The sequence below is a fragment of the Sparus aurata genome, chromosome 16 (assembly GCF_900880675.1).
Source record: "Sparus aurata chromosome 16, fSpaAur1.1, whole genome shotgun sequence".
Lineage (NCBI taxonomy): Eukaryota > Metazoa > Chordata > Actinopteri > Spariformes > Sparidae > Sparus > Sparus aurata.
The window spans coordinates 7,136,744-7,153,686 of NC_044202.1; the positions used below are offsets into that span (position 1 = coordinate 7,136,744).

At 42.1% G+C, this 16,943-nt stretch overlaps 1 protein-coding gene and 1 pseudogene across 1 annotated transcript; both read left to right on the forward strand.

The window, feature by feature from the left end:
- The first annotated feature begins 469 nt into the window (after nt 1-469).
- On the forward strand, nt 470-5,806 carry LOC115597645 (obg-like ATPase 1). Its single transcript, XM_030443790.1, has 11 exons — nt 470-601; nt 939-1,036; nt 1,162-1,305; nt 1,390-1,517; nt 2,132-2,307; nt 2,422-2,502; nt 2,966-3,063; nt 3,171-3,311; nt 3,397-3,493; nt 4,148-4,270; nt 4,388-5,806. The coding sequence occupies exons 2-11, from the start codon at nt 939-941 to the stop codon at nt 4,490-4,492; spliced, it is 1,191 nt and encodes a 396-aa protein (XP_030299650.1). The 5' UTR covers nt 470-601; the 3' UTR covers nt 4,493-5,806.
- Nucleotides 5,807-7,618: 1,812 nt separating this feature from the next.
- LOC115597639 (transcription factor Sp3-like) lies at nt 7,619-15,969 on the forward strand (annotated as a pseudogene).
- Nucleotides 15,970-16,943: the final 974 nt, after the last annotated feature.

The window sequence follows — 16,943 nt, forward strand, 5'->3', positions numbered from 1 at the left end:
TTATTTTGCCAACTGAGATGTCTTAATTCAAGATTACACTAAAAATCTCCATTTGTAAATTAATCTAGATGAGAAATGACATTTCAGCATCCATATCGCAGTTCCGTGATCAATGGTTTCCTTGTGATTCAATGAATAGGTGACTGTTATCAGCTATTTCCATAGTCAAGAATACACTTCAGTTATGAAATAGTACATTTGAACACTATTTTTTACCACGAAGTATATGTCTTGGTTGTTCGAATGTCCCTGAACGCATCCTGCAAAAGGGCGACCTCTAGCTGGGATTCACCACGGAGCCAGGCAGTAAAGTTAAGTCAACTTTTTTCAAAACAACACTAAAAAAAACAAAGTTAAACCTTATAATACAACAAATGATTAAAACAACAAAAAAATATTAAATAAAACCTGAATTTATTGCCGTTTGTCAGTCATACCGCTGACGTGCCGTTTTTAGATCTAACTCCGACCAATCACAGGCGCCTCACGTCAAAACACTTCCGGTTTGCTCTCCAACTTGTCTTTCCACCGGAGCGGCTGGTGTGAGCGCATATCAGAGGAGCGAACACCACGTAGACTTTGGGCTTTAAACGACATAAAGGTACTTAAATGGGAGGTTTATCAGCTAAGCAGCTTTCGGGTTACTTGTTATGACAGGAAAAAGCAGACTGTAGTGTCTGTTCGGTCAGATATTGTGGCTAACAGGTAGCTAGGAGTGGTTACAGTTAAGCACTAGCTAGCGTTAGCATGCTGTGTTTGAATGAGCATATGACTGGAGCTGCCTGACACGTTTTCTGTGGAGCTAGCGCAGTGGGATGGAGCTATTTAGTAAGAATAACCAGACTCAACTTCTAGCATAGGTGTTGTACAATTAAGCCTGGCTTTGGTGAAAACATCTGATATGGCATTATGGTGTAACCAACTTGTAACTCTCGCAGATGCCCCCCAAAAAGACAGAAGCCCCGAAGCAGCCTCCATTGATTGGACGATTTGGGACCTCTCTGAAAATTGGAATTGTGGGATTACCTAATGTCGGGTATGTGCATGTTATGTGTTTTGGCAAAGCAATGTTCTGTGAGTTAATGAACGCACATTTTGAGTCATGATTAAGGCTTAGTTATTGCACTGTTGTTGACATGTTCCTGACTCTGTCCACTGCAGGAAATCCACCTTTTTCAATGTGCTGACCAAAAGTCAGGCTGCTGCAGAGAACTTCCCCTTCTGCACGATCGACCCAAATGAGAGCAGGGTGCCTGTCCCAGATGAGCGCTTTGATTTCCTCTGCCAATACCACAAACCAGCCAGGTGTGTTTTGTCTCCTGACAACCTGTTCAACTTGGCAACGATCCATGGAGTTCTGTCTCACTGAATCCTGTCTCCTCTCTTTAGTAAGGTCCCAGCCTTTCTAAATGTGGTGGACATTGCTGGTCTGGTAAAAGGAGCTCACTCGGGACAAGGACTTGGAAATGCCTTCCTCTCCCACATCAGTGCCTGCGATGGCATCTTCCACATGACTCGTGAGTTGTCATTTCTACTGGTCGCAGCTGCCTTGTAGTAACAACTGAGTAGTGGACAGGTGTTTGGAAGGCAAGTTAAGAACCCTTACTACACTTCTTGAAAGGGAACTACGCCTTAAGATTAGTTTACTCAGGCTTAAACACAGCTTTGCAAATTTGAGATTATTTTTATTCAAGCTAAAATTCTAATGTGGCTGCTTTTATTTAGCTGGCTTTTTCTTTTTCATTCTGAGGACTTGAATGAGAAAGTGGGTTGGTAGAAAAACATTTATCATCAATGTAAAGAGTAAAAGAGGTATCATTACCGAAACAAAATCATTTTTGGTGCAGATCTGTACGGCCATTGAAATGATCTGGCTAAACACTTCCTAGAAATTCGGTATTAAGACCTTCTAACACATTTGATACACCTGAGTCAGAATGTGTTATAAGGCTTAACAAATATGTCAAAGGAACAAAATAAAGAAAATTACAGACCTGCATACATACTATTGACTGAACTGTTACAGGGTTAAGGAATAAAACCTGTAATATCAATAGAAAGCCCTCTGATTTCAAAATGTGTACATATATGTAACATGGTGCCTACATCTATCGCTGCTTGTGTCTTTTAGGTGCATTTGATGATGAAGATATCATCCACGTGGAGGGTAACGTTGACCCTGTGAGGGACATTGAGATCATCCACGAGGAGCTGCGACTAAAGGACGAGGAAATGCTTGCTCCAATCCTTGACAAACTGGAGAAAACCGCTGTCAGAGGAGGCGACAAAAAACTCAAACCCGAATATGTAAGTGTTTTGGTTTATGTGCTATGCAGCTGTTCCCTTTTTTTTATTTTGGTGTCATTATTTTGGGGGCTACTTGATTTTATACATGATGTAACCTGCCGCTTCTTGCTTCAGGACATCATGTTGAAAGTAAAGAACTGGATCGAGGATGAGAAGAAACACGTTCGATTTTACGGCGACTGGAACGACAAAGAGGTAATGATGTATGTTTGTGTGTTAGGACGGTATGTCTGGAAGTGTTTGTTGTAATATTTCCAGACAAATGCATTACAGGGCTGCTGTATGGATCAGTTGAACGATGCAATTTAGTTTCTGTGTAGTGAATTAATAGTTTCTGTCTTTATATAAATCTTGGTTGTCTGAATCAAGTGTCAGTTTTTGTCTTGTTTTTAGCCTTTTTACTAATTAGGCTAAAATAAAACCAATTTTCTGCCATTTTCAGTATTTTTCTTCTAATGCTCCAATCTGAAATTCACATAAAACTCAGCGATTAGTGTAATTTAGATTTTTCTGTGGCTTCCATTTATTTTTCTGATTGACAGAGTGCTATAATTGGACTCTCTGAATCAACATGCCTATTATCTTATCAGCAGTGTTTCACCGCAGAATTTCAGTGCACTGAGAACATGTTTTTTAAAGTTTAAAATTTTCTCCACAGATTGAGGTGTTGAACAAATACCTGTTCCTGACGTCCAAGCCCATGATCTACCTGGTTAATCTCTCAGAGAAAGATTACATCAGAAAAAAGAACAAGTGGTAAGCTTGCTTGTAGTGTATGTGCTTGTCCCATACATCTTTGATTTAAGTATGTAGCTGCTTTCACACTTTCAGAATAATTAACCCTGCTGCCTGTTTTTTCTCAGGTTGGCAAAAATCAAGGAGTGGGTAGACGCTCACGACCCCGGCGCTATGGTGATTCCTGTGAGTGGATGTGTCGAGGCTAAGTTGTTTGACATGGACGAGGAGGAGAGGGCTAAGTACTGCGAGGAAAACAAGACACAGAGGTGGGACATTAACACAACATGTTGCATGAATATCATGAACTGCTTCTTGGAACTGCTCCATCATGGCTTCTCTGTGTGTTTCCAGTGTTCTGACAAAAATAATAAAGACCGGCTATGCAGCACTGCAGCTGGAATACTTCTTTACTGCAGGACCAGATGAGGTGCGAGCATGGACCATTAGGGTAAGTGCTGTGATTATGACAAGTTTTTTTTTTTATCACCTTGTGTTCTGGAGCATTAACTGATGATGGATCCCAAAGAGGTTTTTCTGTCACAGACTACTAACCCACCTGTTCACACTGAATCATAATCACACAGAGTTACACGTCTGAGAAGTGTGCCCAAATTTGTATTTTGGGATTTCGAAGAGCACTTTTGAGCTCTCAGTATTTTGCAAAGTGTTTGCAGCATTTCTGGATTTAAATTCTCTCAGCTTGCTGAAACATCTGAGATGTGGGTGGGAATACAGAAGTCTGGAACAAGACCGGAATTTTTTGTGCATTAAAGGCTTCATGTGTTTTGATATTTGAGTTTGAAGTGCATTTCTCTCCCTTTTTTTTTTTTTTTTTTTTTACTTATTCACAGTACATTCTTTGAATTTTTATGTTTTTTTACTCTTTCACATTTTGTCCTAAGGGGCCGCAGTAAAAGGTTTCATTCATTAAAGTTGCTTTCAAAATCAGTGAAACTGAGATGCAGTATATTTTCTTTTCTTTTCAATCATGTCATTGGCTCAGAATATTGTTTTAGTGTTTTATAAAGTTCTACAAGGTGGCAGTGTAATGTTTTATTATTAGTTATGTTGTTAAATTTTTCTGTTCTTTTTGCTCCAACAGAAAGGTAGCAAGGCTCCTCAAGCTGCAGGAAAGATCCACACCGACTTTGAGAAAGGCTTCATCATGGCAGAGGTGATGAAGTACGCTGACTTCAAAGAGGAGGGCAGCGAAAATGCAGCCAAGGTGTGTGTTTGTGCCAGTTCAAGCATATAATTAGTCAGTATACAGTGTTGAATCTCTGCCAGCAACTACGTTGACACTCTGGGAAATATCCTTAAATCTCCTCTCCCTCCTTCACAGGCTGCTGGGAAATACAGGCAACAGGGCAGGAACTACATCGTGGAGGATGGAGACATTATCTTTTTCAAATTCAACACACCCAACGCACCTAAAAAGAAACCATGAGACCACACAGCCACCAAAAGGAAGAACTCACAATACAGCTTAGCTTGGCCTCAAAGAGCTTCACTGTCTGCTGGTTTTCATACTTCTCTCTTGAATTCAGAGGACCAGAATCTGTTTGAATGATTCTATATAATAATGTTTCCATACAACAGTAGCACACATTCCTGTAATATTTTAAGCAAATTGTAATTTGCACCACTCAACCAGTCAGACACTTTTGAAAACCCTGTGTTCTTCCTTTCATGCTTTCAAGGAAGAAAAATTATAATTGAACTGAGAAATAATAATAAATTCTGATTTTACTGGAAATTGCCGGAGAACAATCTGCACATTATTTTCCATGTGATGCTGATGCCATGTGATGCTGATGTAGCAGTTTAATTTAGAAACATCGTATTAGAATTTCACCAAACGGCCCCCTCTTCATTCTATTTTTTATTTGGGGTTTTAACATCCCGCCTGCGTGTTCATAGAAGTCATTTAAGGTTTGAATGTGATGAAACTGCAGTGGTTTGCGCCTCTCTGTAATGTCTGACTCATCCTGTGTGAGTCCTGCAGAAATTTGAGTTTGCTTATTTGAATTTCACTTTTTTCACATTATAATGTCCCGCCTTAATTAGTGCTTCATTACTGGCAGGTGTGCTTAATCTGTAAAGCATCTCTTAACACATGTAAACATGCTGCAATGAGTGCGAGTGATGAACAGCATGTGTTACAAGTTAATCAGCAGTAATTTAATGAGTTCTTATTTCCTCAGTTCTTTTATGCCTTTTCTGTAATTGCAGTTCTGTAATTTTTGGACGCCACTCAGAATAAACACATAATACCCGGGATTTATTCAATATTGCTCAAATATGCAGTGTCTAAAAACGCTTGAGTGGCGCTGTGTTCAAACGTAAGAGAAATTATGAAAGCCTTCACACTTTGTTTTGCTTCAGGCCAGGACTGTGCTGTATTCTGAGGAGGATAATATTATTTTATGAGCAAAGCAGGCCTCCCTGACGGTGCCTGAATGTGGTACACACTGCTTTTATTGACTTAGTTTGGGCTGGTAAACACAAAAAAACAACAGACTTTTCACATTATGAACTATGCCCTGTGGATCTGCTGAGCTGTACAGTCTGCTTCACCTCTCCTCGCTGCCTCCACGGTGTGGATGTGTATATTTTCAGTACAAAACAGATCCCCTCACTAAACCTCTTGCCAAATTCTGGACTACGATAAAAAAGAACCCTGTGAACCTAATGGAGCAAAAATACAATAAATGTCATCTTCATCAATATGCATGTATCAATAAAAGAGACAAACATGTTGCTTTGTGTGTTTCTACTTTTCACTCTTCTAAACTCGTCTGTGACACTGATATAATAGGCTTGTTCAGTGCTTTATTACAATGACTTGACATGGTCCTATATTCAAGCTATTACAAATTGTAAACAGTTGTGTTGATTATTTCATATTTTCACTTTGCTTTATCTACTTTGTTTCAACCTCAATTTTGAATCAAGTCCCTAAAGTGCACACAAAAAAATGTATATTTGAACTTATTGATTTTTATGACTCGTAAAGTAGTATGATGGCAAGAACATCTGTTGTGCCTGCCTTGTTGTGGAACAATATTCTTTTTTTTTTTCTTTAAAGTTTAAAAAAAAAATTATTTTCCATAAATTATAAACATGAAACATACAACCATACATACGAACAAGTAAAACAGACAGAATGGAGGTAACGAAAATGAAAAAAAAGCAACAAACAAAAAGAACAGGCATAGACATATATATAGATATATTTACGAAAACTGTCCCACTGTTCGTTTGTCATGTAATTTTCACTGTTTAATCTCCCCAACATTTTCTCCCATGCAACAGTTTCCATCATCTGAGTTCTCCACATATTCAGCGTGGGAACTTGAGGCTCCTTCCAACACCTTAAAATTATCCGTGCACAAGTCATAAAGCCAGTTTTTAAGATTCCAAAAATATGTTTGTTTAAGTGTGATGTGATACAGTATTCTTAATCTATCAACAAAAACTACTCAACAAATGCAAACATTAAATTATTTTATCTGCTGAAACATGTTGATTTTTCGTCTGGTGAATTAAAATATTCCCATATGAGAACTTACAAATATCTTTTAGCTATGTACGTAACAATCGGGACAATAAATAAACTATTATACAAGCTACAAGTTAACGTATGGCTATTTAGCTTGCAAGGCTTTGTGATGGAGGCCACCTACAGTAAGGGATTAGTAACCAACTCAGAAAGAAAGCACATTATTACAACTTTTGTATACTTGGACATTATTGTCCCAGAGAGAGATATGTTTCTACAGCCAGTTCAATATAGGAACACAGTTATTAACTCGGTTGCACACATTTAAAGACGATAGCAAGAATCTCCTTACAAGATGTATTACCTTGTTTTTGGGAAGAGATTTTGATCAGAGGAGAAAGAGCTGTTTATGCCTAAACCAACTCTCTTCATTTTCATAAGTGAATAAACAAACTGGCCTTAAAGGACAATACAATTTCACACTGTTTTACTTTGTATGTGGCGGACCCTGCCACCTTTTCTTGCGTCACACAGTGTACCGGGGACCTTATTTTCCCTCTGAGAGCAGCATGTTTATTCAATATATGTGAAAAAATAAATTGAGTTTGTATTATTACATCATTAATATTGTATATAACAAAATTGAGAGTTCGAGTTTTTTCTCCAAAACTGCATATTGGCCCTTTAAAGCAGGCCACACACTAAGTGAGGTAGTTTGTTAAATGCTGCAATGGCAGAGAGCCCAAAACTCCTGCTGATTTTAACGTCGTGTTTCTGTACAAACCAAGATTTCGAATATATGTAACTTTCTTTGACGTTTAAACGGTTAAATAAGATGCGTAACTTCGACACAAACGCCACTGTTTTCCGAGTATCCCTGTGGAGAACTCAACAACTGCATACCGTCTCTCGTCTCCTTCAACAACAAACAGGAAACACACGTACTATAAAAAGTGATTGACGTCTGTGTTAGCCACTGACGTCGAGCGAACCCCCCGCTCAGCCAATCGGCTTAGAGAAGAAGGGCGGGACGTCCTGTAATGTGATGCAAATTCGACGGTCAAGCTTGTTAGTCCCACCTTTTTGTGTTTCCCGCACCGTCAATCAAAATAGAAAAAAATCGACCCGAATTCACCGATCAACACTAGCCCGCCTTTGATAAAATAATCATGTTTGGAGTTTAGTTGATCAGATAATCCTCCCGGTTACTACCATTCACGCTATGACTGGTACGTAAACATTTAGCGCATCGAAGCGTCCAACTAATCGGTGAGTTTGTGTAACCTACAGCGAAGCAAGCTGCGTCTTTTTATCTTTTGCTCCACTGCTAACTAGCTAGATATGGTTAGCTAACACAGCTAGCTGCCTAGCCACGGAGTTGACAAAGTAAACAGTCAATCTGGGCCCAAATTGCCACAGAATCTCCGCTGCAAAGTTGAATTTCGCAGTCAGCTCCTTTTGGACTGGAGAGTGGGGATGCTTTGCGGGCTTTTCTGGCAGACAGGAGTTGAAGATTACAGAGTTTTGCTGAGTTTCCCCCTCTCTCCCTGCTAGCGCCAGAGCAGCCTCTGAAACAAGGAGAAATGGCGTCCGCGGACGTGGACAGCAGTCAAAGCGAGTTTCTGCAACCCGGCGGCGCAGCGGAAACACAGGTATCCGACATTTTCTAGCCCGTCTTTCTCGCTCGCTTTCGATTGCTGGTTGTGTTTTTGAGAGCATGAAGTTCACACGTTTTAAAATTTTGATGGCATGGGGTGAAAGCCGTACACTTCCTGTGTTCCCCTCAATAACGGCCACCCACTTTACCCCTGTAAAACCCGCCCATAGTGGGTAGGACACTGAAGTCAGTCACTTGGGTCGGCTCGCTGGAAGATAGCCGGTGTTGCCTTGGGTTGGGAGGATGCCGGGGTGTGATATTGTTCTCTGGAAAGCGTCCATAATCAAAACAGGAGCGTTCAATTGTGTTGTAATAGCCACCCATCCCCCACACCCTGCTCTCGACCGGTTGTGAGCCTGTTATCTTCACCCTGTGTGTTGGTGGTTGCATCTAGCTTCTGGCTGTTTTTTTTTTTTCCTTCTTTTTTTTTTTTTATCGTCCATCCTCTGCTTCAGTACAAATCCCACATGACCCCCCCCCCACAGACTATGATTTAGTCTGTCTTTGGTGGTTCAACGCAGTCATTTAATTCGTAGATGGTTCCCTTACAAAAGCCAGCCTGGTCTCCTGAGATCCAACCTGAGGCTGAGACGAATCCTCTTGGTGAAATGTGATCTGTTCCTTGTTAATCTGTTCATTTTACTCCCCCCAGACAACAGATATGTCTGCCATTCAGCTGACAGGTTCAGACCGATGGGAGGTTTTAACCCCCGTCTCAACTGGGAAGGAAGATCACGGAGTCGTTCACATTCCAAACTCGGGAATTGTCACGTCCAACGGGCAGTACGTGTTACCGCTTGGGAGTCTCCCCAGCCAGCCCATTTACGTTACAGCATCTGGTAATGACGTTGGAGCCAACGGAGTGTCAGGCATTCAGTATCAGGTAAAAAGAAACAGAAGCCGGTTTAAGATACAGTAGGCGTTGTGTTCAGGTGATGATCGTGCTCAAAGCTATCGCTCCGTCTTCCAGGTCATCCCCCAAATCCAAAATGCAGACGGGACACTTGGGTTCTCAACACAGGGGTTGGATGATGGCACGGGGCAGATCCAGCTTCTCCAAGATGGCAGCCACGGTAGCATCGGAATCAGCTGTGCCACCACAACGACCACTGACCTCCTGACGCAGGCGGGCCATGTACAGTCAATCCAAGGCGTCCCGCTGGGTGGGGGGTCATACACCAGCACAGTAGGGCTACCTGGCAACATAACGTTCGTCCCCATAAACAGTTTGGATCTGGAGTCTCTAGGGCCTGACAGGAGCGCAGACAGTCCCCATCGCAACAGGGGTAACAGCCGAAGGTCAGCTCATCATGAGCGGTCAGACGCTGGAGAGTCAGGGACAGGACGCCGGTGCCAAACAGTCGCTGGTGACGGTTAGCGACGGCAGCGGCAACCAAGAACTCTACGTGCCAACCACCACTTCCTCCTCCAACGTCTCCCATCTCCCCGAGACCATCGACGGCACCGGGGTTCTGACCCAGGCAACCGCCGTGTCTGCAGGCGTGTCTGACCCCTCATCCTCGGCGAACTACAACTCCCACAACCACCTTCAGCAAATCCAGGTTAGAGTTTGTTTTAAACACCATGTCATGTGTATGTGTGTTAACTTGTATGCTATAAGGGAACTTTTTCCAGCCTGGGGTCTAAAACGGTCCCCAGATAAATCTGATGGGTAACAAGAATTTAAGCTGTAAGAGGGAAAAAGTATGTTTCTGTAACACAAAAGGTAAATAGGTAGGTATTGAACCACGATACTTCCTTGGTACTGGCCAAAATGTGTCTGTCGCACAGCTTATTGAAAAGTGTTCATGACTGAAAGTTGGCATCAAATGTCTGATCATAATTACAGGTGTCAGAAAAGTGTCATTTTAGTTTTTCTTGGAACGTCGGGTATTTAGAAATGTCAGAAGATTGCCAGCGCAATATGATGCAGGGTATTAAATAGACGTGGGTTCTTTTTCATGGGCCACAAGCCAGGAAGGACATGAACTGCTGCTTCAGGCCACAATAAAGCACTCATTCTTCATGTGATCTGCTGTTATTGTGATGCGACATGAAACCCACATTTCCCTGAATGTCTCTGGCCAACCTGAATCTGATTTGAGTTAAACTTTGCATATTTACTTTAAAACTGCAATTGAAAGTGCTTCGAATGGTGCATTCATGTGCAGGCATGTCGATCGGTTAAATCTACAGTCAGATTGTGAATACTTAAGAATACGACGCTGTTGTGCAATCAGTTCTCAAGCGTTCGGAGCTCCTGACTCTGACTGTCATCGACCACAAATACATTCTTGACTTGTAAGAAATGTTCTAACTTGCAATTTATCATTAGCACGAATGAGGCTAATTATCCATTCTGCTATTGAACCACAACCTCCTACATAGAAACGCGACAAGAATGCTTCTGTCTCAGCTTTATTCTGTAATTGTAATTTATTGTGCCGTTCCCTTCGTCTGCAGGTCTCATCCTCCAACGCCACCACTATCTCGCAGCCCATCCTGCAGCTGTCTGGGGACACTCAGGCCCAGGTAGCCCAGGTGGCTCAGGGCCAGGACATGAATGCAGCAGGTCAGACTCTACAGAGTGTGCAGCTGGTCAACCCGGGGACCTTCCTCATCCAGGCCCAAACTGTCACCGCTACTGGACAGATCCAATGGCAGACCTTCCAGGTAACCTACGAGAAGCGTGGCATGTTGTGTTTACACGCTGTGAAAGATGCTAGATTATTAAAACGTGTCCCATCTGTCTCTGTAGGTTCAGGGTGTCCAGTCGCTCCAGGGGCTCCAGCTGCCCCAGGGGCAGGGGCAGGCCCAGCAGCTCACCTTAGCCCCGGTTCAGACCCTCCCTCTGGGTCAGACGGGCCAGGTCAGCCTGCCCAACCTCCAGACAGTCACAGTGAACTCTGTAACACAATCTGGAATTCAGTACACACAAGGGGACGATGCAAACAGTCCAGCTGGTATGGGAAACCCGCACATACTCTACATACTCTTACACTTTTTAATATGTAGTGTCAAATATCTTGAAAAGGTCCTAAATCTGCTTCTTCTTCTGTGGTCCAGGTATCCAGATAAAGGAGGAGCCAGACTCTGAGGAATGGCAAATGAGCGGAGACTCAACACTGAATCCCAACGACCTGAACAACCTGCGTGTTCAGATAGGCGACGAGGACATGGAGACGCCGAGCGGGGAGGGCAAGAGGCTCCGCAGAGTAGCCTGCACCTGCCCCAACTGCAAAGAGTCCGGTGGAAGGTGAGCACACGCACATCACGGATCAGTATCGGTGTATTTAGTGATGTGAAATCATTTTAGTTTTCTTATTTTTGCCTTTTTTCATCGCCCGCAGTGTTTGTGTTTTCACTCACATTGCAATTTCCTGTCATTTCACAGAGGCTCTGGCATGGGGAAGAAGAAGCAGCATATCTGCCACATCGCCGGCTGCGGGAAGGTTTACGGGAAAACGTCTCATCTCCGAGCTCACCTGCGCTGGCACAGCGGAGAGAGGCCATTCGTCTGCAACTGGATGTTCTGCGGGAAGAGGTTCACCAGGAGCGACGAGCTGCAGAGACACAGGAGGACACACACAGGTGAGACGACGCTCAACCGAGTCCGTCTCTGTTATCAGCTGTTAAATGAAGACAGTTATGATGTCTGTAGCAAGTTAAAAGTGGTGAATGCATTCATTCAAGGAGTGACAGCAAAACAGGGATTGTACATGTGGTGTTAACGCTTTTTTGTCCACAATTCTTTTATAAAACATTGCGGGATTCTTGCGAGATGTTCCTGTTTTTAGACTTTGCAGCTAATACGTTAACAGTGTACCGGAATATTTTCATGTCCCGAGTAGATTTGTATCTCAAGCTGTCCATGCTGTTCCTTTTGATGACACACGGCTCTGTGATGAGAGGTGTGAAGCAACTTGCAGCGGAGAAAAGAAAAGCACTTACTGCTCTGATTTAAATGTTACACCCTCAGACAAACTACTCCATTGTTGTCGCTCCACATAGTATTTGGTCTTGAATGACTGTAGATGTAAGGATCAGTGGATGAATGACCTGTGAAGACATGAGTGATTGTGTCGTGAAAGAACTGAACCTGGGTGCTTTGGTTGTGCCACGGCGCAGAGATGACTCTAGAAAAACAGGATAAAGTGCTAATGTTATCATAGTGTAATAATTTATTGTTTTCCAGCTCGTTATTTCAGCGCCTTTCATCATTTTCTCTTCACGTTTCCTCACCTACTCGTAGCATTCCCTCACTGTTGTGAACACTTACACAGAGACGGTGTTTTTGTGTAAAGCATCTCCGGTGAAAACTGTTCACCTCATCATCTGTGGATTGTCTGGATACTTCACAGCAACTAGCTTCAGGGCCGTGCCTGCAGCAATATATTGAGATTGATTTATTTTTTTTTATTATTCAAGAGTCCCACAATCCCATATCCGCCCACCACTGCTGTGAATCTAAGAGACGGTTGTTTCAAGATCTATCTGCAGCAAGCGTCTTTAATAAAATGTGAATTTGTTGCTAATTAAACTTCAGTTAATAGTTATTTCACTGTTAAAAACAATGAAATGCCTTATAAATATTTCTAAAGCAGTTGTAAAGGTTTATAAACACAAGTTCCAGCCTGTCTAAATAATGAATTACACCGTATTTATCATGCATTTTCAGAGTATTCTAAACATCAATTACAGCTTAAACCTAAAAAGCGGTTCCTAAATGGTGAATAAAGCCTTTAATTTAAAGACTTCTCACATAGACATAGAATAACGTTTTTCTTGAGGGTTCCTTCAATTCGTCTTTGAAAATGTCCTCTGACTAAGATCTGTCGGTGAAGCTTTACAGTTTACACTTTACAGAAGTTTTACCAAAAACTCCACCTCCCATCCATTATCCATTTATGTGCCGCTGCTGTTTGTCTTCATGAAATTCACTTACTGACTCCCGGCGAGCACCGACCGGGCTGTAAACATCCATTTCTGGTTGAAAACTGTGTGATATTCTGTCTGAGTGCAGCTAAAATGCCGTTACATCATCAACAATCTGTTCATTTATAGATTAAAAGAGAGACGACAGCCGATTAGTGTGAAGGCATTTCTCCAAAGTCATGTTTCACCGGTAGGCGATTGGTGGTATAGTTTTAACACATTTAATGTTTCATATAAAATGTAGTAGTAGTGGAGTATAGAACTGTACAGACTCTGCTGCTGACAAGAAGCTTCCAGGACGTCTTAATGAGAGAGGGATTGTACATTATTGTTAATTAAGACAGAGTTAAAGCTTTTGTTAGTCAAAACCAGGTCTCATGGAGCAAAAAGCACAAGCTGAAGAAATACATGTATGTAGGCGTGACGCCTCTGAAGCACGTGTGTAGTTGTGACCCAGACGGTAGAGCGCTCGTACATCAGTCAGAAGGTTGATTGTTCGATCTCTGACCCCTGCAGTCAAATTTTGTTATTGCAGGATTTGTTAAAAAGGCTTTTTTTCATCCTTTAGAATGTAAAAAATATTCGTCTCTGGTCATTTTGGACACTTTAAGACTAAATGGGAACATTTAATGCACGTTGTCAAATAACCTTTCACTGTGAACCAGTTTTAAACGTCTTCTCACGACAGGAAGGCAAACACTAACTGTATGTCAACACCAGAGTTAAACTAAGTCACCCGGTCCATCTGGTTAACTGTTAAACAGTGTGTTTTAACCAGCGAAGGTTTTATCCGCTCCCTCAGTCTGATGTTTGTGTTTGATTTTTTTGCTCACAGGAGAGAAGAAGTTCGTGTGCACGGAGTGCTCCAAGAGGTTCATGCGGAGCGACCACCTGGCCAAGCACATAAAGACTCACCAGAATAAAAAAGGCGCTCCCTCCACGTCTCCGCCCACCACCGACGCCGTCATCACCACCGACGGAACCACGCTCATCCTCCAGACCGCCACCCACGACCTCGTAGGCAATCAGGAGATCCCTTTACAGCTGGTCACTGTTGCGCCCGGAGAGGTCATGGAATGAGGGGGTGAACGGGGTGAGGTGGTTTTTTGAGAACTGGCCTATCACAGGGACCTCTTGGGCTTTTCTCTTTTCCCTCTTACCTTTTTTTTTTTTGTTTGTTTTTTACATATGAATATATACGTAAATATATATGACAAATATATATATTTTAAGTAAGAGTTAACATGACTTTATGTTTGTTTTTTGCAGTCTTTTTATAGGCGGGCAAAAAGAATAACATTAAAATGTGGTTGCTATGTACACGCGTAAACACAGACACAGACACACACACACACACACACACACACACACACACACATACAGACAAGAAAACACGTATTAACACTCAACATGTGACATGAATACTCGACACAATGAAATGCCTTATTTTGTATCATACTCTTGTATAAAATGCTGGAGGTGCATGTTTTTTTAAGCTTTGCAGATGTAACGGAGATAAATGTGTTTGTGAAATTGAGATGATGATGATGATGATGATGATGATGATGAGTAGGAGGAGTGAAGGAAGTCGCGAACCTCTCTGGTATGATTGAATTTTTTTTTTTTTTGTCTCTGGAGAGTTCTGACAAAACCAAGCAGTCCGTTTGAAGCAGCACTGCATCCACGCCCCGACTGACGCTTTTAGTTTTTAAAGGGAGAGTTCATCAATTTTGGAAAAAACGTTCATTCGCTTTCTTGCTGAGAATTGGGTGAGACCGAGGCGGTGTCAAGAAAGAAAATAAGCATTCCCCCCCAAAATGTCAAACTGTTCCTTTTTATTAAATCCACAGCAGCTGTCGCCCCGATCACTGACATCCAGCCGGACTACGAGGCCGACGTCATGCTGTGCTGCTTCAAGCCGAGCCGGAGGTTCAGCTGGTGGTCAGAGTAGGGCGACAGTGCCACTGTTAACTGATCTTGCGTTGGTGTTTTTAGTCTCGACGGGGAAAAAAAAGTAGATGCAAGCCGCTCTTTTAAAAAAAAAAAAAAAAGGGCAACTTCTTCCAGCATCTGGTCAGTCTGAACAGAATGTTTCATCTATCCTCACGAGCACGCCGTCCGCCGTGCTTGTCCACGTCACAACGTTAATTTTCGTTCTTGTTTTTTTTTTTTTGTCGCATATTTTCTTCGTAAATTCACATTGTATTATTTCATTTTTTCTGTGTCTCTCTGCCAATCCGAGTGTCGACTTAAATCGAAGCCACATGATGGTGATCGGGGAAAAAAAAAAAAAAAAAAAAAAGTCAAAGTGTGGAGTGGTTACCTCTGAAATCCTGCAGGGCTCTTCATCGTCATCGTCAGCTGCACATGGCCACAGGAGGGGAAAAAAACAACGCAGCGATCGTCGTGCCATGTGAAGAAAAAAAAAACCGGGATGCAAGAAATCAGTGAGCCCTCGAGGGTGTTTTTGTCATCGAACATTCCAGTTGGATACCAGATGATGTGGGATGAGTTTTGCAATAACTGCTCTGTTGGTAATTCTGGCCAGATGTCACTCGAGTTAAAAGGAAAACAATCATTGTTTTTTTTTAATTTTTAATTTTAATTAATGTAATCCCTTCCTCAGTTTGTCCCCATGTTTGTAGCATTCATTTACATGTATATTACCTTATTTTCACATTGTTTATAGAAAGCCATTACTTAGTTAACTGAATTTGTTGTATCAAAACCTTATTTTAAGTGATTTTTTTAAAGAATTGGTGTAAAAATTGAATGTTACCTTTTGTAAAACCTTTTTTCAAATGGATCACAATAAAAGTCTGAAACCTTCCAGTAAGATTTTCTGTGTCAACACGCACCCTCGAGGTGAATTAACTCACTGGAATGAAAATGCTGTGTTGCAGTTGGCATTTTAAAAAACACCCTTGATCATAACTACGTCTGGGGTATTATTACATTTAGGGCGACTTACAGCAATTCATACACTGATGGTGGCTGCCATGCAAGGTGTGCCGACCACTTTGGGTTTCAGTATCTTGCCTAATTATGCCGATCAGGGGAACCGAACCAGCAACCTTCCGATAACAAGACGCTCTAGCTCTGAGCCACAGACACCCATGCAGGATCTGTTAAGTGTGAGTAAAAAGTAGTATTGTGCAAAAAAAAAAAAATCTTGACTACTTCGAATTAGTAATACAAAAACAACTACTTGGAAAAATTATGTTACACAAGAGATCTCCAGCCCAAACTTTTTTTTCTTGACTTTGTTGAATTTTCATTTCTTTTTTTTTAGCATTTCAACACTTCAGTGGGTTTGCAGTTGAGGATGGTGGGCAGCTGTGGCTCAGCAAGCATCTTGTTATCAGGAGATCGCTGATCCGAATCCCCTGGTCGACATGTCAAAGTGTGCTTGAGCAAGATACTGAACCCCAAACTGCTCCTGATGTGCTGGTCAGCACACCTTGCATGGCAGCCACCGCCATCAGTGTATGAATGAATTACTGTAAGTTGCCGTAAATGTAAGATGATCGTTAAAGCTGACTGGAAATATGAGTATTTATATTCTAAGCATTTAACTGACACTTTTGTCAAAAGCAAATTACATTAATTCATAACTGATGACAGTGGCTGCCACGCGAGGTGCTGACCAGCACATCAGGAGCAGTTCTGGGTTCAGCATCTTGCCCACAGACACTTTGACATTCCAGCCTGGGGAATGGAACCAGCGAGCTTCTGATAACAAGACGTTGGCTCTACCCCACTGAGCCACAGCCAACTTAGACATTTTTTTCCCCCCCCCAAAAT

Bases quoted from the DNA above. Each gene is read 5' to 3' on its own strand.
- LOC115597645 (XM_030443790.1), top strand. From the start codon at position 939: ATGCCCCCCAAAAAGACAGAAGCCCCGAAGCAGCCTCCATTGATTGGA. The intron at 2,503-2,965 runs GTAATGATGTAT...TTTTCTCCACAG, and splicing joins GCGACTGGAACGACAAAGAG to ATTGAGGTGTTGAACAAATA. The intron at 3,494-4,147 runs GTAAGTGCTGTG...TTGCTCCAACAG, and splicing joins TGCGAGCATGGACCATTAGG to AAAGGTAGCAAGGCTCCTCA.